Source organism: Nycticebus coucang, chromosome 8 (assembly GCF_027406575.1).
Source record: "Nycticebus coucang isolate mNycCou1 chromosome 8, mNycCou1.pri, whole genome shotgun sequence".
Taxonomy (NCBI): Eukaryota; Metazoa; Chordata; class Mammalia; order Primates; family Lorisidae; genus Nycticebus; species Nycticebus coucang.
In genome coordinates, this window is record NC_069787.1 from 119,724,824 (window position 1) to 119,746,196 (window position 21,373).

The 21,373-nt window shown below is 38.8% G+C and overlaps 1 protein-coding gene across 1 annotated transcript; it reads left to right on the forward strand.

Annotated features, from left to right (window-relative positions):
• The first annotated feature begins 13,021 nt into the window (after positions 1-13,021).
• Positions 13,022-20,005, forward strand: P2RY1 (purinergic receptor P2Y1). Its single transcript, XM_053600528.1, has 2 exons — positions 13,022-13,926; positions 14,335-20,005. Exon 2 carries the CDS (start codon positions 14,375-14,377, stop codon positions 15,494-15,496), a length of 1,122 nt encoding a protein of 373 aa, XP_053456503.1. The 5' UTR covers positions 13,022-13,926; positions 14,335-14,374; the 3' UTR covers positions 15,497-20,005.
• Positions 20,006-21,373: the final 1,368 nt, after the last annotated feature.

The following is a 21,373-nucleotide window of genomic DNA, read 5'->3' on the forward strand; positions in this document are numbered from 1 at the left end:
TGAATTAATTTTTTTATGTTGAACCAGCCTTACTTACCTAGATAAGTCTCATTTTGCTGTGGTATATACTTTTTTATATATTTTTGGATTTTATCTGCTAGTATGTTGTTTAGGATTTTTTTTTATTTATTTCATGAGAGGTATTTGTCTGTAGTTTTCTTTTCTTGTAATTTTTTTTTTTCTGGTTCTGATATTTGAGTAATGCTGACCTCATAGAGTGAGTTAGAAGAACGACAACTTGAACTTTGCCTTAGAATTGAACACAATGTAACCTAAACATTTCTACCCTCATATTAATTAGAAATAAAAATTTTAAAAAAGTATTCTTGCTGCTTCTATCTTCTGGAAGAAATTATAAAGAATTTACATGATTCTTCCTTAAATGTTTACTATTTTTCACTAGTAAATCCACTGGGGCCTGGTACTTTCTGCTTTAGATGGCTATTATTTGCTTACTCAATTTCTTTATAGATATATTCCTATTTATATTGTCTCTTTAATTTTTTATGACACTCTTCTGAATATACTATTACTCAATATTCTTTCCTATTATTATACACTTATTGAAATTTCAGTTATTGAAGATTTGATTTTCATTTTAAAATGTACACTAGCATTTTATAAAAATATAATCATTATTAATTAGGGTCAAAATACATAGTCTACTTAACTTCTTACCTGTTGCTAATTTCAATAAATATCTGTTAATGTATTGGCTCAAAACAAAATGAATATATCTGTTACATATCTTATTTTGAATTTGTTGTCACCATTAACTTCCTTTTTTTTAATTAGCACCCAATACAGAATAGGGTTTTCAAATATTCATAAAGTATAAGGGAAAAGTAGAATAAATTTATGCAAAAGCAGTAATTCCATCATCAGAAACTTACTTCCACTCTACTCCCTGGACATGGAGGGAAATATTTTGGAAGAGTTATCATTTAGTGTACAGATCAATAAAAGATGGTAGATATTAAATCTATTATCACGTCTTCTTCCTCATGTGCTGCAGATTATAAAGCAAAGGGCTTCACAGCTTACAAGGTCGGAGGGGAAAGAGTCTGCGCACTTAAGAAAACAATCTTGTAAAAATAAAAGCTTTGGATATTATAAAGAAATTGTTAAAAATGTATACAAATAAGCATTGTATTATTATGCTTGAATAATATACCTTTGCTGCATCAGTTCTTCAGTGTGAGGAATGAATAAAATTGAAAAGACAAAGAGGACTGTCAAGGGAATAAACGTCATGAAGACTGAGAGACCAGCATATTGCAGAATACATGGGAAATAAAAGCACCATATGTTGCCTTGACAGAAGGGTAGGGTTTAGAAAGGAAGACTTGGGGCTATTACATAGAAAGGAACTTGAAAAATTTTAGCTTAATGAAATAGGGGGAAATGTAAGTGTTTTGAGCATAGAAAACATGAGGTAAGTTCCATTTTAGGAAAAAAAAGAATGAAGAATAGTTTTGCTGTCTGCAGACTCATGATCTACTTCCTTACTATTGTCTTTTCAAAAGGAGTAGCCTATAATAATAACCAAGACTCCATGCTATTAAGTATTTATATAGTAAATATAAAAACAAGTACTTAGAAAACACTTCTATCGTAGATGCTATATGAAGAGTACATAATTGACTGGATATAGAATCTCAAGTACCTAAATAATTTTGTTGCGAAGTACGTTTTAAAACAACATTCCCTTAAGTTTATGTGGCATTGGTTTTTCCACATGGCTCAAAGTGCAAGTCCATTATCCAGGTCTCCAAATATCCCAAGAGATGGGTAGATATAGACATTAATATTCCCAACTTACAAAGAAACCTTGCATGGACAGCCTAAGTGCTCATTGTCAGGCAGTGGGAGAGGTAAAGCTAGAATCTAGCATTGATTCTGCTTTTAACAACCTTATGGTATTTGTGTACCAAGGGTTTTAAGTTCTAGATAATATTTGTTCGACCATTTCTTCAAAGTTCTCTAAACTCTTGTTGAAAACCACTCACCTTGTTCACAATTTAATAGTACCAGAGACATAAGAATTGTGAACTATAGTAGAAGTTCAAATTGCTGAGTTTGGAGAAGTAAAATTTAAGGGGTCCTGAGAAAGAATGGAGACTTGTTTGATCATCGTTGGCACACTCTCTCCACTGAGGAGGAAAGAGAAATTTCAATCATTTTCACAGCAGTTTACAATAACTATGAAGTCCTAATGTTTTTAACTATTGTAAAGTGCAAAAACATGGAATGTTGACATTCCATTAGTAAGAAAAAGCAAATACCACAGTGGAAGCGTAGAGTTAAGTTACACTAGCTGGAACAGGAAAACAGTCATTCCATTGTAGATGCCTGTGCACACCCAGGGGAAATAGATTAGAGGGAACCAATCCCTGAGTCCCCTTCTAGTGTTTTTAAATTTGATACTTTTATAAGAAGGCCATTGGAGTAACTCTTGTGTCTTCAATACCTTGAGCCTAATGAATGCCATTTACTTATAGTCTGGAATTTAGCAGATGAAATAGTATTTGTGTTTTAATTCTTATTTTTGATATGTAATATTCTATCTTTCTGTATCTATGGTCATAAACGGCATTTAAAAGTACTACTTATGTATGCATGTATTGCTCTACCCCAAAGCAACAATTTGGATGGTTTTGAAACTCGATTTCTTACATTTTCTTTTCCCTTCAAGTCTTTCTTTCTCCTCTTTTCTGTGATGTGGTTTACCCATCTTTTCTATAATGTGGGTTTTCCCACTTGGCACTCCTCCTGCCTCCTTTGCTCATTTCTAGGCTTCTACATTTCAGCTCTCCCACAAGGACTTTACCCTTATGATGAAGCCTTTTGGATTCTTTCTTTTTCCTTGTGATAATACTCAATGAATTTTTATTTAAGCCTCCTTCTTGCCTGCTCCTCCCAGCTCCCTTCCTGTTCCTCTTCCAGTTCATAATCTCAGCCATCTGGCCTGCAAATCTTTCCCTATAATGCATGCCATTAATAGGAGGGACGTTACCCTTACGTGCTTTTTTTGGAGAACTGCCCTGTTTTCATATATTGGTTTTAATTAGGAATGTGGGGGGTTCTTACAAAATTTTTTGCACAGTGTCTCTGCTTTGCCCTAGTTTTATTTCCTTTGGCTTCTTGATGAGTTTTTTTATACCCTCATCATCAAATTCAGCAGCTTCTAGTCTGTGAAAAGGCAAGTTAAATACAATGAACTTTGACAATTTCTTGTTTTTAACTTGCCTCATGTTAAGTTTATGATCTTTGATCTTTGCCTTTGGTCAATGCCTTTATTTGCCTTTAACTTTTCTTGTCTCTCTCCCATTGCTATACAACCCTGACCTTTCAGCAGAGAACTATCTTTTCATTATCCTTAAATATTAAACTATAAAAATATATAAAGTGCTGTGGGTCTGACACAGTGAGTGCTCACTAAATGTTTGGTATTAATTTTATAATTATCTTGGTGATGGCTGTGAATAACCTCTGAATTCTAAATCACTTGGCTTAGCTGGTTCTCCTTCCAAGAACAATTATTTATAATTTCTCATTATGTTCACTTTTCTGTTTCCAATTTCCAATTTCTCTTAGGATAGTCCTTATATGTTCCAGATTTTTTTTTTTTTTTTGCTTTTTGTTTTGGTTTGATGATTCTTATTACAACTTCTTATATAGGTTATTGAGGTATTTTAAAACAATCATTCCTTAGGTTTTTTATTGTTTTTATCAGTTCAGCTTTGTCCTTCTAATGGACTCAGATTAAATATACCTTTCACTTTGTATTTTGCATGCTAATTCTTTTATGTTTGATACTTGAAAAAAAGTATTAAGAACTACATTAAAATGCTACATATTATACCATCTGCCATGACAATTCCTTTTTACCCAATAACTTTTTTTTTTTTTTTTTTGTGGAGACAGAGTAGTTTACTGCCCTCAGTAGAGTGCCGTGACATCACACGGCTCACAGCAATCTCCAGCTCTTGGGCTTACGCCATTTTCTTGCCTCAGCCTCCCGAGTAGCTGGGACTACAGGCGCCGGTCACAATGCCTGTCTATTTTTTGCTGCAGTTTGGCCGGGGCCGGGTTTGAACCCGCCACCCTCGGCATATGGGGCCGGCACCCTACTCACTGAGCCACAGGCGCCGCCCTACCCAATAACTTTTACATAGAGAACATTTGGGATACAGTTTTTGCAGTAACTTAAGAGGTAAAAGGCTTATCTTTGTCTGTTATTAGAAAAAAATTATGGTTTACTTGATCAAATTCTTGATCTAAACTTAACTGATGCACCATAATATCTCTTAAAATATGTTCTTTTTATCCTTTCACGTTGCTTCTCTGGATTTTGTGCACCAAACCCTCTGTTGTGACAGCCTGTCCAGTTTAGTAATGCTGCTAGACTCTAGTTTTCTTTCCTTTGCATTTTTAATGATATTACTTGCATTCTGTCACTCTTAAGGAAATGCTAAGATATGTATATATACTGACAGGAAGGCAGAATGCAATCATATATGACCCAAATGTACAATATGCATATAAATATGTATTTACATGAATATAACTAAAAGGAAAAAAACTCTGGATAAATGGATGTTAACATTGGTTGCTATGGAGTACGCAATCTTTCATCTGTTTTTCTGTGTTTATTTGTGTGTGTACCTCTCGGCACTATCTATTTTCTTTTATTATAATCATGTTCTTGAGTAATTAATTAGCCAAGTCCTTTTTATTAGAAATGAAATATGTTTTAAAAGAAAATGGCGAGGCTTTTTGTTGCATTGCATTTATCATTCCAATTGTCTCCCACAAGCCAACAATATAGAAACAAAGTCAGCGCAGGCAGTCTACAAAAGGAATGCAGCTGACAGATGCCATTAAACTTGAAACACTTTTTTCCCCTGTAAAAATGCCACTGCATCATTCATTTCCTGAATGATCCAGCCTGATGATAATTAAATTCTTTCTCTCTTTGGTGCTGTCATCCTAGCAGGAAGCTTTCCCAGTCATGCTTAGATTTTCCACCTGATAATCGATAGTCCTTCCCCAGCTTCCCTCACTGAAGAAGCACACAAATCCCCTTGCTGAATTATTAGTCACACATGTGTGTGCAGATGTACCTGTGTGCTTTTCACTTCAGGGTACTATACTCAGCCTTGTGAGGACTTAAATGATTCTTTTTACATGTTCTATCTTGAAGTTGGGCTTTATTCAGACATGTAGGAAATTTATCTTCTCTTAAAAGTTTCTTCTCCAGTGGATATATAGGATTCAAAAACAACTTTCTTTAAGCGCCAACTTATCTTTTACCATTTACTATTTTTTTAAATTTTTGGCTTCTCCTCACGGTGCAAAGATTTAGACTTTATTTCCTTATTCATCACCTTATATATCACCACATACCATATTCTCACATATCAACACTTTTATACGTGTATAACCTTGTCATACTTGAAACGAGACATGTTCAATATCGTGTATTCACACCTTCGGGATGCTATAGTCATGTTTTCAGTTTTCCCTCCACAAGGGGAAAAAAATGGGTTCAGTGCCCTTCCCTGTTTGTTAACTGTAAGCACGTTTAACCCAGTCTTTTCCGAGGTAAGGAGGGTTTGTCTGTTCCCTCGTATCCTAGATGATTTCCTGACCTACCTTTTGCTCATCCTTCGTCCTATGTCTGTTCCCCTTGGCCTTTTTCCCAACATGGCCTGAGTTGCAACTGTTTTGTTTCCTCAAGTTCTCTTGAGATGCCTACTCCATGTCCTCCTTTCTCTCAGAACCCCACATCCTTTTCCTGCTTTTATTTTGAGCAGATGTTACCAGCAGCAAACATTACCAGTACTTTCAATTCCTCTTTCATTGATTATAACATGTTTTTGGGTGAATACTATAAAAATTACCTCCCTCTCAGCACAATCATGTATAATTTTTTTCTTTCTTTATTGTTAATTAAGAATGCCAAACTTATCTTCCATTTCTAAACCATTTCCCCTCACTTCCTGCACACCCATTTTATGACTTTGTAAAATCTATCTTTGGTATGTATTGGAGTGCCTCCTGCTGGAAAGAATGTTTACTCATCTCCTACATGACAAGAATTTGGTCAGTACTCAAGCTCAGCTTCCCCTTGCCACACCTACCCTTCACATAGACAGTTTCAAATCCAAATCCTCACCAGTCTTCTATAGTTAGCAATAATGCTAATAATCTCTGATGGTATTTTGCTAATGTCCCTTAGAGCCAAGAGTTCATGCCTGAGGAGAATCAACAGAGCTTTGACCCACCCCTGGTTAATACAATCACCATCAAGTTTTTCCAGACTTGCTTTCCACTTTCTCCTGAAGCGCTCATTCTCTAAAACAAATTCAATTTCTCTGCTGCTCTGAAGCACACGTCAAACTCCTTCTTTCCAGGGATTGAACTATTTAAATATGTCCCTTGGGTTACACCCAATTGAATTAATAATTAGGGTCCCAGGAGCAATGACGCACCCTGGGGCTTCTTTCCACAAGGGAGACAGAACCTCATCATTTACCATGGATGGAAGGAAGGTTCCCATTTTCCTAACAGAAATGCAACAATTCTTTTCTTCCTCTCTTTTATACTTTCCTTCTCATACCATAAGCTAAGACAAAATAATGAGACATCATCATTTTTCTCTCTTCTCCCTTCATGGTTCATTCACTTTGCTTCTTCCTTCATTTTTATCTGTAGATCTCTACTTGAGCGTGCTCATTAGTAGTTTATTTTCACCCACTTCACTAAAGCCAGACAGAAGAATATAGTAAGCTCCTAGGGCCTACACTCTTCTCTCTAGTAGAGTTTTTTTTTTTTTCCCCCACCAGATTTCAGCTAGACCCTAAAATTCCAGGGATGAAAGATTATTCTTTCAGGGATGATAATCTTTCATCCCTGGGATTTTAGGGTCTGACTGCTACAATTGCATTTCTTAAAACCTTTCTTTTCCTTGTCTCCCCTCCAATCCACCAATCATATCCTGGTTCACATTGTCTTCTACACCAGAAATCATAATTTCATTAGTTGATTCCATTCTCCCTGCTCCAATATCACTTTCTAAGAGAAGGAGGTTACTACTCTTTTCTTTTCTTTCCTTTTTTTTTTTTTTCCCAAGTCTGTCACTCTGTCCTGGAGGAAGGTTCTGTTTGCTTAGCCCATCTCCTTCTCCACCAAACCAAAGTGAACTGAACCATGTTGTTCACATTCTTTCCTCAGGAATGGATCTTTGGGGAAAAGGCCAGGCTTTGTGTAGCCATGTTGAACACTCCCATGCAGAAAGATAGAATATTGGTCAATGCAGAGAAGGAAAAGAAGGGGAAGAAGGAGAAGGAAGATAAGGAAGGATAGGAGAAAAGAAAAGCAAGTACATGAAAAGAGAAAAGCAGATGAGACTCTTGGTGGAGAAGTAGCTAGAGGAGGAGAAATTCCGGATTTTCACGTTCCCAAGCCCACTTCCTGTGAACTCCTGTACTCATTCAATACAATCACTTTATTCACTGAGCCTGGTTTTGATGGATTTGGTTTCTTACATTCAAATGCCTCTTTATTAAGATACATCTACTAAGGCAAAAACAATAACTATATTACATGTAATAATGATAATACTCATATAATTATAGCTACCATTTATTTTGCATTTACTATTTGCCAGGCTTAGTCCTAAATGCTTTATGTACACAAGCATGTTCTCACAGCTATCTTACGTAGGAATTATTTGACAGAAACATTGACACAAAGCAGATATGGTAATCTAGTTCCATAGGTTGTGATGTAGTAGATAGAGGCCCTAACTGACCTTTGAACACAGTTCTGTCTTTTCTAAGCCCATGGATTTAAACATGTACTGTGAGCTCATACAGGAAAAGCACTCTAAACAGCCTTTGAACCGAGATCTGTCTTTTCCAAGCCATGGGTTTAACCATATGCCATGAACTAATACAGGAAAGGCACTCTAAACACATGCATGACATAGGTCATTCCTAAACCATTTCAGTGTATTTGTCTAGGACAGGAGCAGGTATGGCATTTTTAAATTGCTATAGCAAAGTAATGTCAAGCAGGACCTCGTAAGCCCTGTTACTCAGAGTAGCAAGAGCTTGGGCATCAATGAGAACTAGTTAGAAAGGAAAAGTCCTTGGCCCCACCTCATATCTACAACTGCAATTCAGAAAAAAATCCCCTGGGTGATCTGTGAGTACATTTAAGTTTGTGAAACTATGCTAAGAGACTCAAAGCAGACATTGCCAGGGAGGAAGATAGTATTTAACTTGCCTAGTTATTATCACCCTGATGAAGTTTTTAAGATAAATATTTAGCTGCAGTATCAGGTGCCCAGAACTAAGGCTGAAAGATGAAGAAAAGCAAAACTAATTTGAGACACTGAGGTTCTGCTGAAGTCTATCATTGAAAACATAAGAATATATTCAGGAGAAACTGGTGATTTCTCTGCTTAAAGCATTACTTTGTCATATCTTGGTTCTTTCCAACTACAAATAACTGTTTTTATATTGATTGTTTTTATTTTGTTTTTATATATGGTGAATGAGACTACTTTTTCTTAATAGGTTAACTAATTTGTTGCTCTATTTCACAATCCAGATATTTCTATAAGAATGTCAAAATTTTGGCTTCATGATGACTATCTGAAATTAACTTATCCTGTGAGCTTTTCTATAAGAATCTAAACGTAAAAAAAAAACCATAATAATTTATAAAGCCTGAAAAGATCCTTATCTATTTAAAGTTGGTTCACGTTTTAGAGTCTACTTGTGAAAACTTGTTATTAACTCTTGGAAAGCCAAATTCTAAAATCTGAAATGTAGCGCCAATTGCAATTAACGTTAACCTTGAAAGATGTGAAACACTCAAGGCATAATCCAGGTCAATATCCCTGGAATGAACTGATGGAAGATGTGGCTTACATAAGAAAATGGGTATTGGTTTATTTTTACACATTTTCATTCACCTATTTAGAATTTAGTTTATGTATTCAAAGTATAGATGCACCAAAAGTCAATATTTTATTTATGATGGATATTATAATGTCAAATTAGTCTCAAATAAAATTATGTTTCTGGTTGTAGTACCATGAAAACACTCTATGGGTTCATGATTATGGTATAAGAACTTGGGTTTGGGTCAAAGGATATTTGTGTAACTATAAGCTTTGTGGATATTTATTTCCTTGTCTTCTTAAAAAGCTAAAGGTATAAGAAAATTGTAGAAGAAATGATATGCAATACAGAATTTCTAATCTGTTACCAGTAAATGTTCTAAGACATGTCTTTGTATAAATAGAAAAGTCAGAGACAAAGAGAGGAAAGGAAATATTTATCAGACAAGTTGATTAGAAAAAAAAACTGAGGCTACAAGTCAGGACTGGAGAATTTTATTCCTTTTATTTATTTTATTCCTTTTGTTCATTTAACAAAAATGCTTTCTGAAAGTGTTGTAATGTACCCATAATTAGGGCCTATGGCTTTATGTGGATGGAGATAAGAGAAGTAAATGCTTAAAAAGGGAATGTAAGGGGAGGTGTCTGTGGCTCAAGGAGTAGGGCGCCAGCCCCATATACTGGAGGAGGTGGGTTCAAATCCAGCCCCGGCCAAAAACTGCCAAAAAAAAAAAAAAAAAAAAAAAAGGAATGTAAGAAGGCAGTTCTTTTGAATACTTTTTCTCAACTCCTAAAAGCAAGGAACTTTCTATGGATGAAGAAGGTTTAGGGAGCCTGGGATTTTACAGGTACTTGGAAGCAATGAGGCAGGGATCTGGATCTGAGAAGCTCAAGGATCTGCCAGCAGACCAGTAAAACTCAATGGGAACATTACTGTGGCCACAGGACAATGCAGCCTGTGCCATCCTACCACCTTCCATCACCGCCCCCCACACACCCAGATTTAAACCTAAATAATGGAAGAGCTGCGCCCAGTGAGCTGACCCGCTGCAGGCACCTTGCTTTCTCTTCCTCTGTCCCCCAGCACTGTTTCCTTTCCTGCACTTCCCTCTTCTCTCTCCCTTCCCCTTTTCTCTATTTTCTCTCATTTTTTTTTTTTTTCTCAACTCATTTTTCTTCCCTCTACCTTTCCTGGTCTCTTGCTCTCTTCTCCTCACTTCAACCTTGGACCAACCCTGCTGTTTGTATTTTGTGTCCGATACTCCTGCTGTGATTCTTAATGAAATAAATTTCAGGAAGGCTACCGACTAGATCCCTGACCAGGGTATAATTTGTAAGAGCAGCTCGGCCTCCTTGGTGCAGGCCAATGCTTTCATTCTTTCTCATAAGCTGCCTTTCCAATTGCACTCTCCCTTGGCCCTCTCCATTTCTTCTATGTTACTGGGCACAATAGCTGTGAATTCCTTAGACTTGATTTTCTATTTCTTTCTCCTATTTTCTTCTTGGGGAAGGGTCTCCTCACCTCTGTAAGGTGCATCTCAGAGGTTCTGTCTAAACGGGTATCACAAATGACCTCCTTATCTCCTAAATCAGGGTCACATTGTCTCCTGTCCTAACAGCTATCCTGGTCATAGGCTTTCCTGTCTTTCCTATTGCTACCAGAATTAGGCGTAGCAGAATCTATTTAGTCAATGCTCATGTTTCTTTTTTTCTACTTTAAAGTTAGAAGATTTTATGTTTTATATTCATGAGAAGCGTTTCTTTTCTTTTTGTGTATATGGCCCTTGATAAAAAATTTTTCAATGATCTTTCCAGCTTAATGATCGTTGGATTTTCTGTGACTTAAAGAAGGTAAAAAAGATTTTCTGAACATGGTGGTGAGAATTTTTGCAAGCACCAAATGGACAGCCTTTATAAGTCAAACCCCAAATAGGTCTGTCTTCCCAATAATTGTCTTTCTCAGATTGTATATAAATCATTGGCTATTATTTGAAAGCCTGTGTGGAGAAGTAGAATATTTGGGAAGCTTCTGAAATACTCTTTGACTATCAAAACCTTCAAGATCTGGCTTAGTATTTTCTCTCCCGATAGAAGGCTTCTGGATGTAACTCCTTCTAAACTTAGTCTGCACTGGCCACTGAAAGTTAATGTTCCTATCAGTGCCCAAAACTTGCTTGCTTTCATCATAGGGTGGTGGTTAATTGCATGAGCTTTAGATATAGGTGGCCTAAGTTTACATCCTGGTTTCTATTGTGAATATAGGTGTGTTATTTAACCTTTCTGTGCCTTAGTTCCATCAGTTATAAATTAAGATACAATTGCCAACTATCATCATAACGTATTTTTAAGGATTATAAAAGATAATCCTTTTAGATGTGCATAATGCTGAAAACACAGAAAAGGCCTATTATCACTGCTACTGTTATAAGTTATTATGATTAGTGGTATGTTCTTTATATTTCTAACTAAATTTAAAACCTCTTGAAGTCAGATGTATAAAATCAATTACTCAAACACAAAACAAACACGGAATATTGGAGGCAAGTCACATAAAGGCAAAATATTTTTCTATCTTTAAGGCATTTCTAATGAATTTTCAAACATAAATACAAACATTCGGGAGTCTTAGATGATGATTTACTTTTTCTTTCATTAAATCTAGTTTAATGTTTTACAGATAGAAAGTTATCGACAAATGATTGCTGAATACATGTAACTTGTTCCCCCATGATGCAAAATGTTGATTTTAAATATAACTTAGCCATATAATAAATATGTAGTTAAATATGCCTAATGTAAAAGTGGTGTTTGCAAAAATTCACTTCTTTTAACATCACTATAAGAAAGTCTGTGGTGCACTTAGGAAAACCATCTCCTCCAAAGTCCTAAAGTATCAGTTTCTAAAAGTACTTAATGGTATCTGGACCAAGTGTCCATTTCAAAACACTCACATTATGAGTTAATGCATTTGCAACAGACTTCTGAGGGAACTTTACATATGGCTTAGGTTGCAAATGAAAAATGCAAAGCAGTGAGGAGTTAAGACTTAATTGAGTGCCCCCTGGAACTCTTAATGGTTTTCTTTGCTTCCTTTTCTCTTCATAGACTATCATTCCAGCTAGTTACTATCCTAATCAAACACCATACAACTGTTTCACATTAAGGCTCAGAATTATAGAAAATCATATTTTCTATGGAAACTGTGGACGAAACATAAAAGATCATTCAAGTCTTTTGAAGAAAGCCATATTCATGCCTTTTACTCAAAATATTTACTCTAGTTTTATCATTTATTTTCATGCCATTTAATTGACCACAACTCAAAATACCAGTGTATTCATACATACATGCTTGGATATAGCCCTTTCTACATATGTTCCTCTAAACAACTGTTTGGATCGTATGGGATATTTTCTGTTGTGGTCACAGCCAGGAGCTTGTGGTTTTCCTTTGAGTATTTTTTAAGGGAACGCTATCATGTCACATTTGGGACCAGAAAGAAATCTTTATTGTATATATTTTACAGTATTTTCTGTGTTTTGCAGATACTTTTGTCCTCAAAGAGAAAGCCTTTGTTAAATACACATAAAAATATATTATTAGTTAGTAACTTGTCAAGAAGTGCTAGATTCCAGTCCTGGGTGAGCCCATTTAAATGTCTCTGAACAGCTAATAATCCATTCAGTTTTTAGTTAAACTTACTTAAAATACATTTTTTGAAGTGCGTTGGCTTAAAATTTTGACATTCAGGGGAAGAAAACGAATTTTTCAATGTATTATTAATCACTTTAACTAAAAAAAATAAAATAAAATAAAAAGAACTGGTAAAAAAAAATCTCCCCAAAACGTATCCAATCACTTTAGAGTTACAATTGTCTTTTACATCTATCAGTATTAATCTGTTATGATTCAAATTTTGTCCAAAAGGATTGATTTGGAATTTTTTTTTCTATTGCCCCTCTCTAATCTTTAATTAAATGCACTAGCCAAGAGGATTTAGGGAGCTTGTTTTGCTGGGTGGCGGTTAGGTATCCATCCAGGCAAATTTGTGTTGAAACAACGTGCAGTATCTAGTAATATTTTTACAAAGCCCGTCTGGAAATTCTCACGTTGATGTTACCAATGGTATCGCTTTTTAGCGTTTGGTTAATTAAAAAAAAAAAGAACAGTATTGGAATAAAAAGGGAGAGAAAATAAGGGCAGAAATACTCCCTCTCCCCCCAACACACGCGCACACACACGCATACGCGCGCACACACACGCACATACACACGCACTCTTTCGGAGGCTCGCGCCCTCTTAGAATAGCAGGTTCCTGCATGTGCCAAGAATCCGGTCCCGGAGAAATGAGGCGCTTTTCACCACCAGGGCGTTCCCAGCTGGTGACTGCTGGCTGCCTGGAGCCTGCAAACACCTGGCGTAGTTATTGGGGGGCCACGGAGACTTCTGCCACGCACTGGTAGGTTCTGGAGCTGGAGGCAGAGCGCTCAGAAGGGTTTCCTGTGTGTCAGCAACTTCACTTTGCCGAGATACCGGCGGAAGAGCGAAGGAGCGCGCGCCGGCCAATCGCCTGCCAGCAGCGACCGCTGACTGAGCGCACCCCTCGCCCTCGTCGCCGACTCCGGCAGCCGCAGCCCGGCAGAGGCCGAGCGCACCGCGCCGCGGAGAATCCCCGCTCTCCAGGGGACGCCTCCGGGTCCCCACGGTGTTCCGGCGGGTGCGGGCTGGGTCTCGGCCGAGGCACGCCCTTCACTTCCCGGCGGAGCGCGGACTAGCCCGGCTGCCCAAACTCCGCCCACCCTCGTGGGGGGCCCCGCTCTCCCGCCTGCCCCCTGTCTCAGGACGGATCCCGGCTTCGGCAGAGCCCAGAGCTGAGCGGACGACCACAAGTAGGCGACTGGGAAGCGCACGGGTCTGCGGCCGCGCGCGCTCGGATGGCCCCCGGCGCTGAGCGCAGGGCGGGCTGAGGAAGCGGAGGGCGCCCAGACACCGAGCCGCCGGTTTCTAAGGTAGGGAGAAGAAAGATGTCCCAATGAAGTTGCTCTTTGGGGGAAGGAGGCTGGGGAGAGCTCTCCCCACGCCGGAGCTCAGCGGAGCGAGTTGGGCTTGACCCGGCTGGGCGCGCTCCGCAGCGCGGACCCGCGGCCCTCAGCGACAGCGCCCTCGGAAAGTTTGTAGGTGGGGGTGCCCCGCGCGCCCTGTTGTGTAACCTCGCCGCCGCCGGCCGGACGGGGAAGTGGCCGGCCAGCCCGCCTGCCCGGTTCGGTCGCGGCCGGGGCGGATTTCATGGCCCGAGGCGGCGTGGGCGAGTCCCCGCGCGCCCCCTCCCGCGGGGCTGCCCCGCGCCCGCTCCCCGCCGCTCGCCGCGGTCTCCGATGCTCGCTGAGCCCCGTGCCGCCGTCGCCCTCTCGCCGCAGCTCACCCCGCGGAGCCGCCGCCTAAGTCGGGGAGGAGAGAATGACCGAGGTGCTGTGGCCGGCCGTCCCCAACGGGACGGACGCCGCCTTCGTGGCCAGCCCGGGTTCGTCTTGGGGGAACGGCACGGTCGCCCCCAGCGCCGCCGTCGCTGCCTCGTTCCGATGCGCCTTGACCAAGACGGGCTTCCAGTTCTACTACCTGCCCACCGTCTACATCCTGGTGTTCATCACCGGCTTCCTGGGCAACAGCGTGGCCATCTGGATGTTCCTCTTCCACATGAAGCCCTGGAGCGGCATCTCCGTGTACATGTTCAACCTGGCCCTGGCCGACTTCCTGTACGTGCTGACCCTGCCGGCCCTCATCTTCTACTACTTCAACAAGACCGACTGGATCTTCGGCGACGCCATGTGCAAACTGCAGCGCTTCATCTTCCACGTGAACCTCTACGGCAGCATCTTGTTCCTGACGTGCATCAGCGCGCACCGCTACAGCGGCGTCGTCTACCCGCTCAAGTCCCTGGGCAGGCTGCAGAAGAAGAACGCCGTCTACATCAGCGTGCTCGTGTGGCTCGTGGTGGTGGCGGCCATCTCCCCCATCCTCTTCTACTCGGGTACCGGGGTCCGCAAGAATAAAACCGTCACCTGCTACGACACCACCTCGGACGAATACCTGCGAAGTTACTTCATCTACAGCCTGTGCACCACGGTGGCCATGTTCTGTGTCCCCTTGGTGCTGATTCTGGGCTGTTACGGATTAATTGTGAGAGCTTTGATTTACAAAGACCTGGACAACTCTCCTCTGAGGAGAAAATCGATTTACCTGGTCATCATTGTACTGACTGTCTTTGCTGTGTCTTACATCCCTTTCCATGTGATGAAAACCATGAACTTGAGGGCCCGGCTGGATTTTCAGACCCCAGCCATGTGTGCTTTCAATGACAGGGTTTATGCCACTTACCAGGTGACAAGAGGTCTGGCAAGTCTCAACAGCTGTGTGGACCCCATTCTCTATTTCTTGGCGGGAGATACCTTCAGAAGGAGACTCTCACGAGCGACCAGGAAAGCTTCCAGAAGGAGTGAGGCTAATTTGCAATCCAAAAGTGAAGACATGACCCTCAACATTTTGTCTGAATTCAAGCAGAATGGAGATACAAGCTTGTGAAGAGGCACAGGGATCCCCAAACCTTCCTTTTGTAACGTGGTAGGAAGCTTAAAGAAAGCCAAGCACTTCTTTCCCGCCCCCTGTCCCTTTAAGTTTCTAGTAAGTTTAGAGAAAAATCAAACGAAGACAATAGTGAGTTAAAAAAAAAAAAAAAACAGAAGTAGAGATACCTACATCCACATTTAGCCTGTTTGGGTTTGCTTTCAAAGCTTCTTTTCTTTCTGACTGTAAGTATGTGTAGTAAAACAATACTACTTAGTTAAATATTTACTTTCTCTTCTGCCTTTAAAATGACAAGCTTTTCTCTTTAAAGGGTGTGTGCGTGTAAGTACTGAGGCTATTTTGATATTAGTAATGTCTTTACGAAAACTAGCCACCTGAAATCTGAGTTTCTGATTTGTCTAACCTTTCTTTTTAATAATTCGTGGTAGGAAGAAATCAAAAATCCACATCCTCAAAAATACTTAGCGTAGAATAGCAGAACACTAAACAACAGTTCATTCAATATCAGAGGAACGGATCTCGGAGTGATGGCTTTTGGTGATAATTGATGGAGTGTCTTCAGAGAATTTGATAGAAAAGTCAAGTCAATGAATTTTAAAGCCTGAGAAAAGATTGTTTTCCAGTTATTTCTGGCAAACTGCTCATTATACATTGGGTGCTAATGTTTGATGGTAGAAGCCTGCAAATTCTCTCTTGCTGGTAAAATGCATTCCAAATCATTACAGTACATGGATTTTCCTTGTAAACACCGTGGACTTCCTTAGACTTCCTGTGATGAAGAGTATTTACTTGCGCCACTGCTGTGCAATGCCTTTAGGACTGTCATTGTGTTCCAGGACAAAGTACTCATTCACATCTGTAAAAACAATTTAAAAATCACAGATAGATTGCAGACCAAAACTGGAGCAAAGTTGAACAGCTGTTAGCAAGTTGAAGGATGTTGAGCAGGACAGTATTTCAGAAAAGGAGGGGTGGACAGTCAACCTCACCACACATGAACTACAAGTATATTCTCAAATGGATGTGGCAACTGGGGGTGGGCAGAAGACATTTTAGAAAAAGGACTTTAGTTTAAATGAAAAGCCTGGTGGAGAAGGTCCCTTACTGCTTCTTCAAAATGTTTCTAAACATTAAAGCAATATGAAAAGAAGTAGTCAGAGTTTATATAGATTGCATTGACAGACTAGGAAGCTCTAATGTTTTAATGAATCATACATCTTAGTATTTAAAGAAAAAAATTTGCAAAGAAAAATATGGAGAATTATATTCAGGCACCTAAGGTACTACAACCCTGAAAAGTCAGCTATAGAAGAGAAGACGTCTAGAGTGTGTTCTTTTGTATTTGTTCTCTCCCATTGGTGAAAAACTTGGAAAATGCTTTAACAACTTTAATAATCATTTTCAGCGAATATTGAATTGCTGCAGTTCTAGCACCTCAGATGGTCACATTCTATATGATGAGAATAATGAGATTAGGTAACGCAATTAATAACCTCAAACAGTTAAGTCTGGTGTCAAAGGATTTTTCATTTTGAAAGCAAGCCCCATAAAAATATCATCAGAGTTTGCAACTGATGGTGGAATAACTTGTTTGCAATCACTTTAGCAAAGTAATAGGGTATTGTATGTTCAGGGAAGAAAGAACCCTGCAGAACTTAATGATAGGAAATTCAGAGCTTGATTTCGGTTATTGTAATGCATGTCTAGACTGACGATTTGTGAGCACTTCAGAGGTGCTTCAGTTTACCAATCTCTACCCACTGAGCTCCATGGAGAAAGTCTGCGTTTAGCCTCTGAAACAGTGCTCTTTACATGTTCTGTCTTAATGCACAGGATTCTAGAAACCAAATTAAGAATTAATTTACCATATCTCTTCATTTAAAGGCGAGGGTTTAAAAAGTTCTCATTTAGTCAGGCTCACAATACTGTCTGTTTTAAAATCATAAAATACAAAATCTGAAATATGCCATTTTTGTAATGAGCCTGTCAATCATAATCAGTGTGAGAAGATCAATATCATTAAACTAAACAAGATGGAAATTACAGAGCCTGTACCATAATCGAACTAATAGGCTAAAGGAACACATTTCTGTATTTCTTCACCATTTACTTTAGTTTGTTTTTTTCTTTTAGGTATCAGAATGCCCAGCCTGATTTAGAATATGTATTAAATACATTGTTTCAGCATCTATAGAACTTTCTTGGGGAGTATGGATCCACTGAGAAGGTGCACAGTGATTAGGAAGGGCCTTTTTTTTTTTTTTTTTACTACTTGGCATGTGTTTTCCAAAGTGGTTCCTCTTTAGCTTCAGATATCGCATCGTGGACATTAATGACGTGAATGCATGCCAAGTAGTAACAAGAATGATCTTGCCACTTTCTTCTAGGCCAAAAGAAGTCTCTGGGAAGATCTATGCTAATGGGGGAAAGAGGGTCAGAATGAAGCGGTGATCTATTGGCTGAAAAGCTAATTCATGTCATATGGTAATAGAAGTATTTGAATAATAAAGGCAGAAATCTGTGGTGTTTAGATACCAGCATAGCTAAAATCATAGAACCTATTAACTTAATTTCACACTGCAAAAATATTTTAATACCAAGTTCAGGGTGTTGCTTCCAAATTGGCTTAATTCTTTGAGTACCCTGTTGGCTTATGCTGAAATAATAAAAGACGAACTAAGAAAAAATACAGCATGCAAGTCAGGATGCAGAGTTAAAATTCTGATGTTGCCACTGAGCCAGCTGTGGGACTCTCAGCCCTTTCAGGACCACTCATCATAGTTTAGAAAGGTTGGATGACATCCACTTCTTGTGGCTTAGGGGATATGATGCCACGTGAAAACTAGACATAAGGAGTGTGTAAAATCTGCTACTGTGTTTTCCAGGACTCTTCAATCCAGTCCTTGGCTAAAAATTTCTACGAAGTTCACTGATTGTGATGTTGAGCTGTAAATCATCTGAATGTATTCAGACAGGACACTAAACTGTCTTTGAATACTGTAGATGTTAATGCTTACTTACTGCAGCCGGAATTCCATGAGTGATAGTGCTTCAAGATGTGATACTAGTTAGGGCCTATTGAAGCTTCTTTAACTTTGCTGGTCAAATTATAACTGTCATAATTGTATTTATTGATGAAGTGTACAGTCCTTTAGTCGTACAGATTAAAAAACTTGCTTGAAAGATCCAAGAAACTGATGTAAATTCTATTTATTACAGTGTATAAATTAATGTTTTAAACTGGTGTATTTTGCATAATATATGATGCATAGATAAAATCAGAGTTGTATATTACTATGCTTTTCACATATCAGTATCTTGAAATATTTAAATCTTCAGATATTTTTGGTTTAAGACCTGAAAATGTTTTGTGATATGAGTGATTCGTTTTCCCAAGAAATACTTTTGCATGTTTACCTTTTTACGTAGGGTTTTTTTCTGTATAGACCCAATTTAGTGTCAGACTATCATAAGATTATAGTGACTATAAAATGTCTTTAGTGATATGGGGTCTTTATTGCCCACATTTTATAAATATTATAGAAAGGTCTGTATGTCTTTTCAGGAAGTTGAGAATTTTGCCCCTAAATGCAAAGCTTCCGTTATTAAATGCAAAAGCCTTGTCTTTCATTCAGAGTTGATCTCTCATTTTTAGACCTGCAGTGGGATGGGCATTAAAGATTCAGCAGTAGAATTGAAGTAAAAACTTCAGGGAGATGAGGAGAGGAAAAGGCAGCTGGTACAATCAGTTACTGCTACTCAGTTTTACTTACATTTTTGCATTGTGTTGCTTCTTGAGGCGAAATAGTATAATCTTAATTTTTTTTAAGGTTCAGTCTTTTAGTAACACACTACCAGCAAGTTTAACACTGCTATTGATTTCGATCTGTTTTCTTCGTTCAATTGCTAACTTTAATTACAAGTTTTGTAGTGATAACTGTTGTTTCTTTTGGCTGCTGAATTCTGTTACAGTTTTTTGTTCTGTTGTACATTGTATTATAGATATCATCACAAATTAATATGAAGGTGAATGTACGTTACATATCAAAATTTGTGAATTTGAATTATACTATGTCTTAGTGCTTTTGCAAAAAAAAAAGTTTATTTTTATATTATCTGTAATTTTAATAGAGATAATTGAACTAGATTTTGTGAGTGATCGTGCCATTGAATGAGTGGTATGGAAACAGTGTTACTTGACATTTTGAGCTTTCTCAGGTCTATCTAAATCAGTGGTAGAAGAACAAATGTAGATTCATTGTGCAAATTGTGTTTTAATAAAAAGAAAGTACATTTCTGGTACTAGCATAGTGTTGTTGCTCGCGAGAGTATGCAGAATATTGTATGTTTGTGTGTGAGAGTGTGTGTGTGTGTCTGTGACTAAGGCATGGCAGCTGACTTTGTATCTGCTATTTATAGTGCCAGCAGAACTTGATAATTGTGGTCACTATAATTGTACTTACCATTGACAATTAAAACCGAAAGTCAATAAAACTATGAAACATGGTTTGATGGCCTCTACGTTATTACAGAATTAATACTCACAAGTTTCCCCAGATTTCAACACGTAATATGATATTAACTGACAAGTACCATAGAACATATTGAACCAACCCAGTTGCAACCGGGGCCAACTGTAGTGTTCAAGGAAGAATCCTGGTGCAAGATGATTGATAAGATTATCATTATTTGATAATTATTGGTAGGAATGTGAGCTAATTATGTCAAGCTAACCACTGACTGCTTCCCTAATGCATACTTCACATACTAGTGTTACGTGTTTAAAATGTGGGCTGTAATATTTTCTTAACCAATTTTTAATTCATGGAGGCGGTTGGACTAATAATTCTTTGTGGTTTCTATTTATTAGTCTACATTGCCTGCTTCTCCACAGTTTATTTTTAAAAGTATATCCAGTGCTGCCATGAAAAGATGTATAATGAGTGGAAGCATGCTGAAAGTATTACTTTTTATTTTTCTTTCTTTTCTCAGTGGAGGAGGCACGTTCACGATGGTCCTATGTTAAGTCTTCTGGTTGTCTGCTGAGATAAACCTGTAAGAGAAACCTGTGGGTAAAAAATGCAAATCTCTTAGGACTTTTAAGATAAGTGTCAGTCAGCCCTTAATTAGCTGTACTATCCAGACTTCATCATGTCAGCATCCTCACTTACGAACATCATGTTTATAGCAGGTAGGGGTGTGTGCGTGTGCTTGTGTGCACGTGCACGCATGTTTGCTGGGCTGGTGTTTATGTAGTGCACACATACAGATTATACAAATAATTATCTTTCAGACTAAAGATCAATTTACCCTAAAGCCTTGAGCACCTTCTGAATTTCTAAATCACAGAAATCATGGAATCAAATGATCCTTTTCTTTCACAAGTTAATACGCATTTTGAATGCCCTCTCTTTAATGCCCCGAAAAATTTATTTTCTTTTTTTCTTTTATGTAGAACTTCCCCCAAATATGGTCAGAGCTTCCACTTTCGAATGGATAAAGCTTGTCAAAATTCAAAGTAGATCTAATGCAGTTTAGAAGTCTGATGGGATGGGGCATTATAGACACAACAGACACCATTAGAAATCCATGCTGATGTTAACCCTGCTCACTTGGTTAACCCTGCGAGGTTATACTGCATTGGGCTGGACCTGGGGACTGACAGCCCCAGCCAGAATGGCTCATGGGACCAGCAGTCCAGCTGTGGATAGAGTCAGGCCCCTGAGCGGGCAGCTGTGAATAGAGTCAAGACCCTGGCCTGGCAGCTGACAACATTGCAGCCCCTTAGGAATGGAGTGAATGCAGGAGGCAAGTGGGGGCTATGGATACTTCGAAGATGGAAAAAAACACTGATTTTATTGATTACTTGATGAA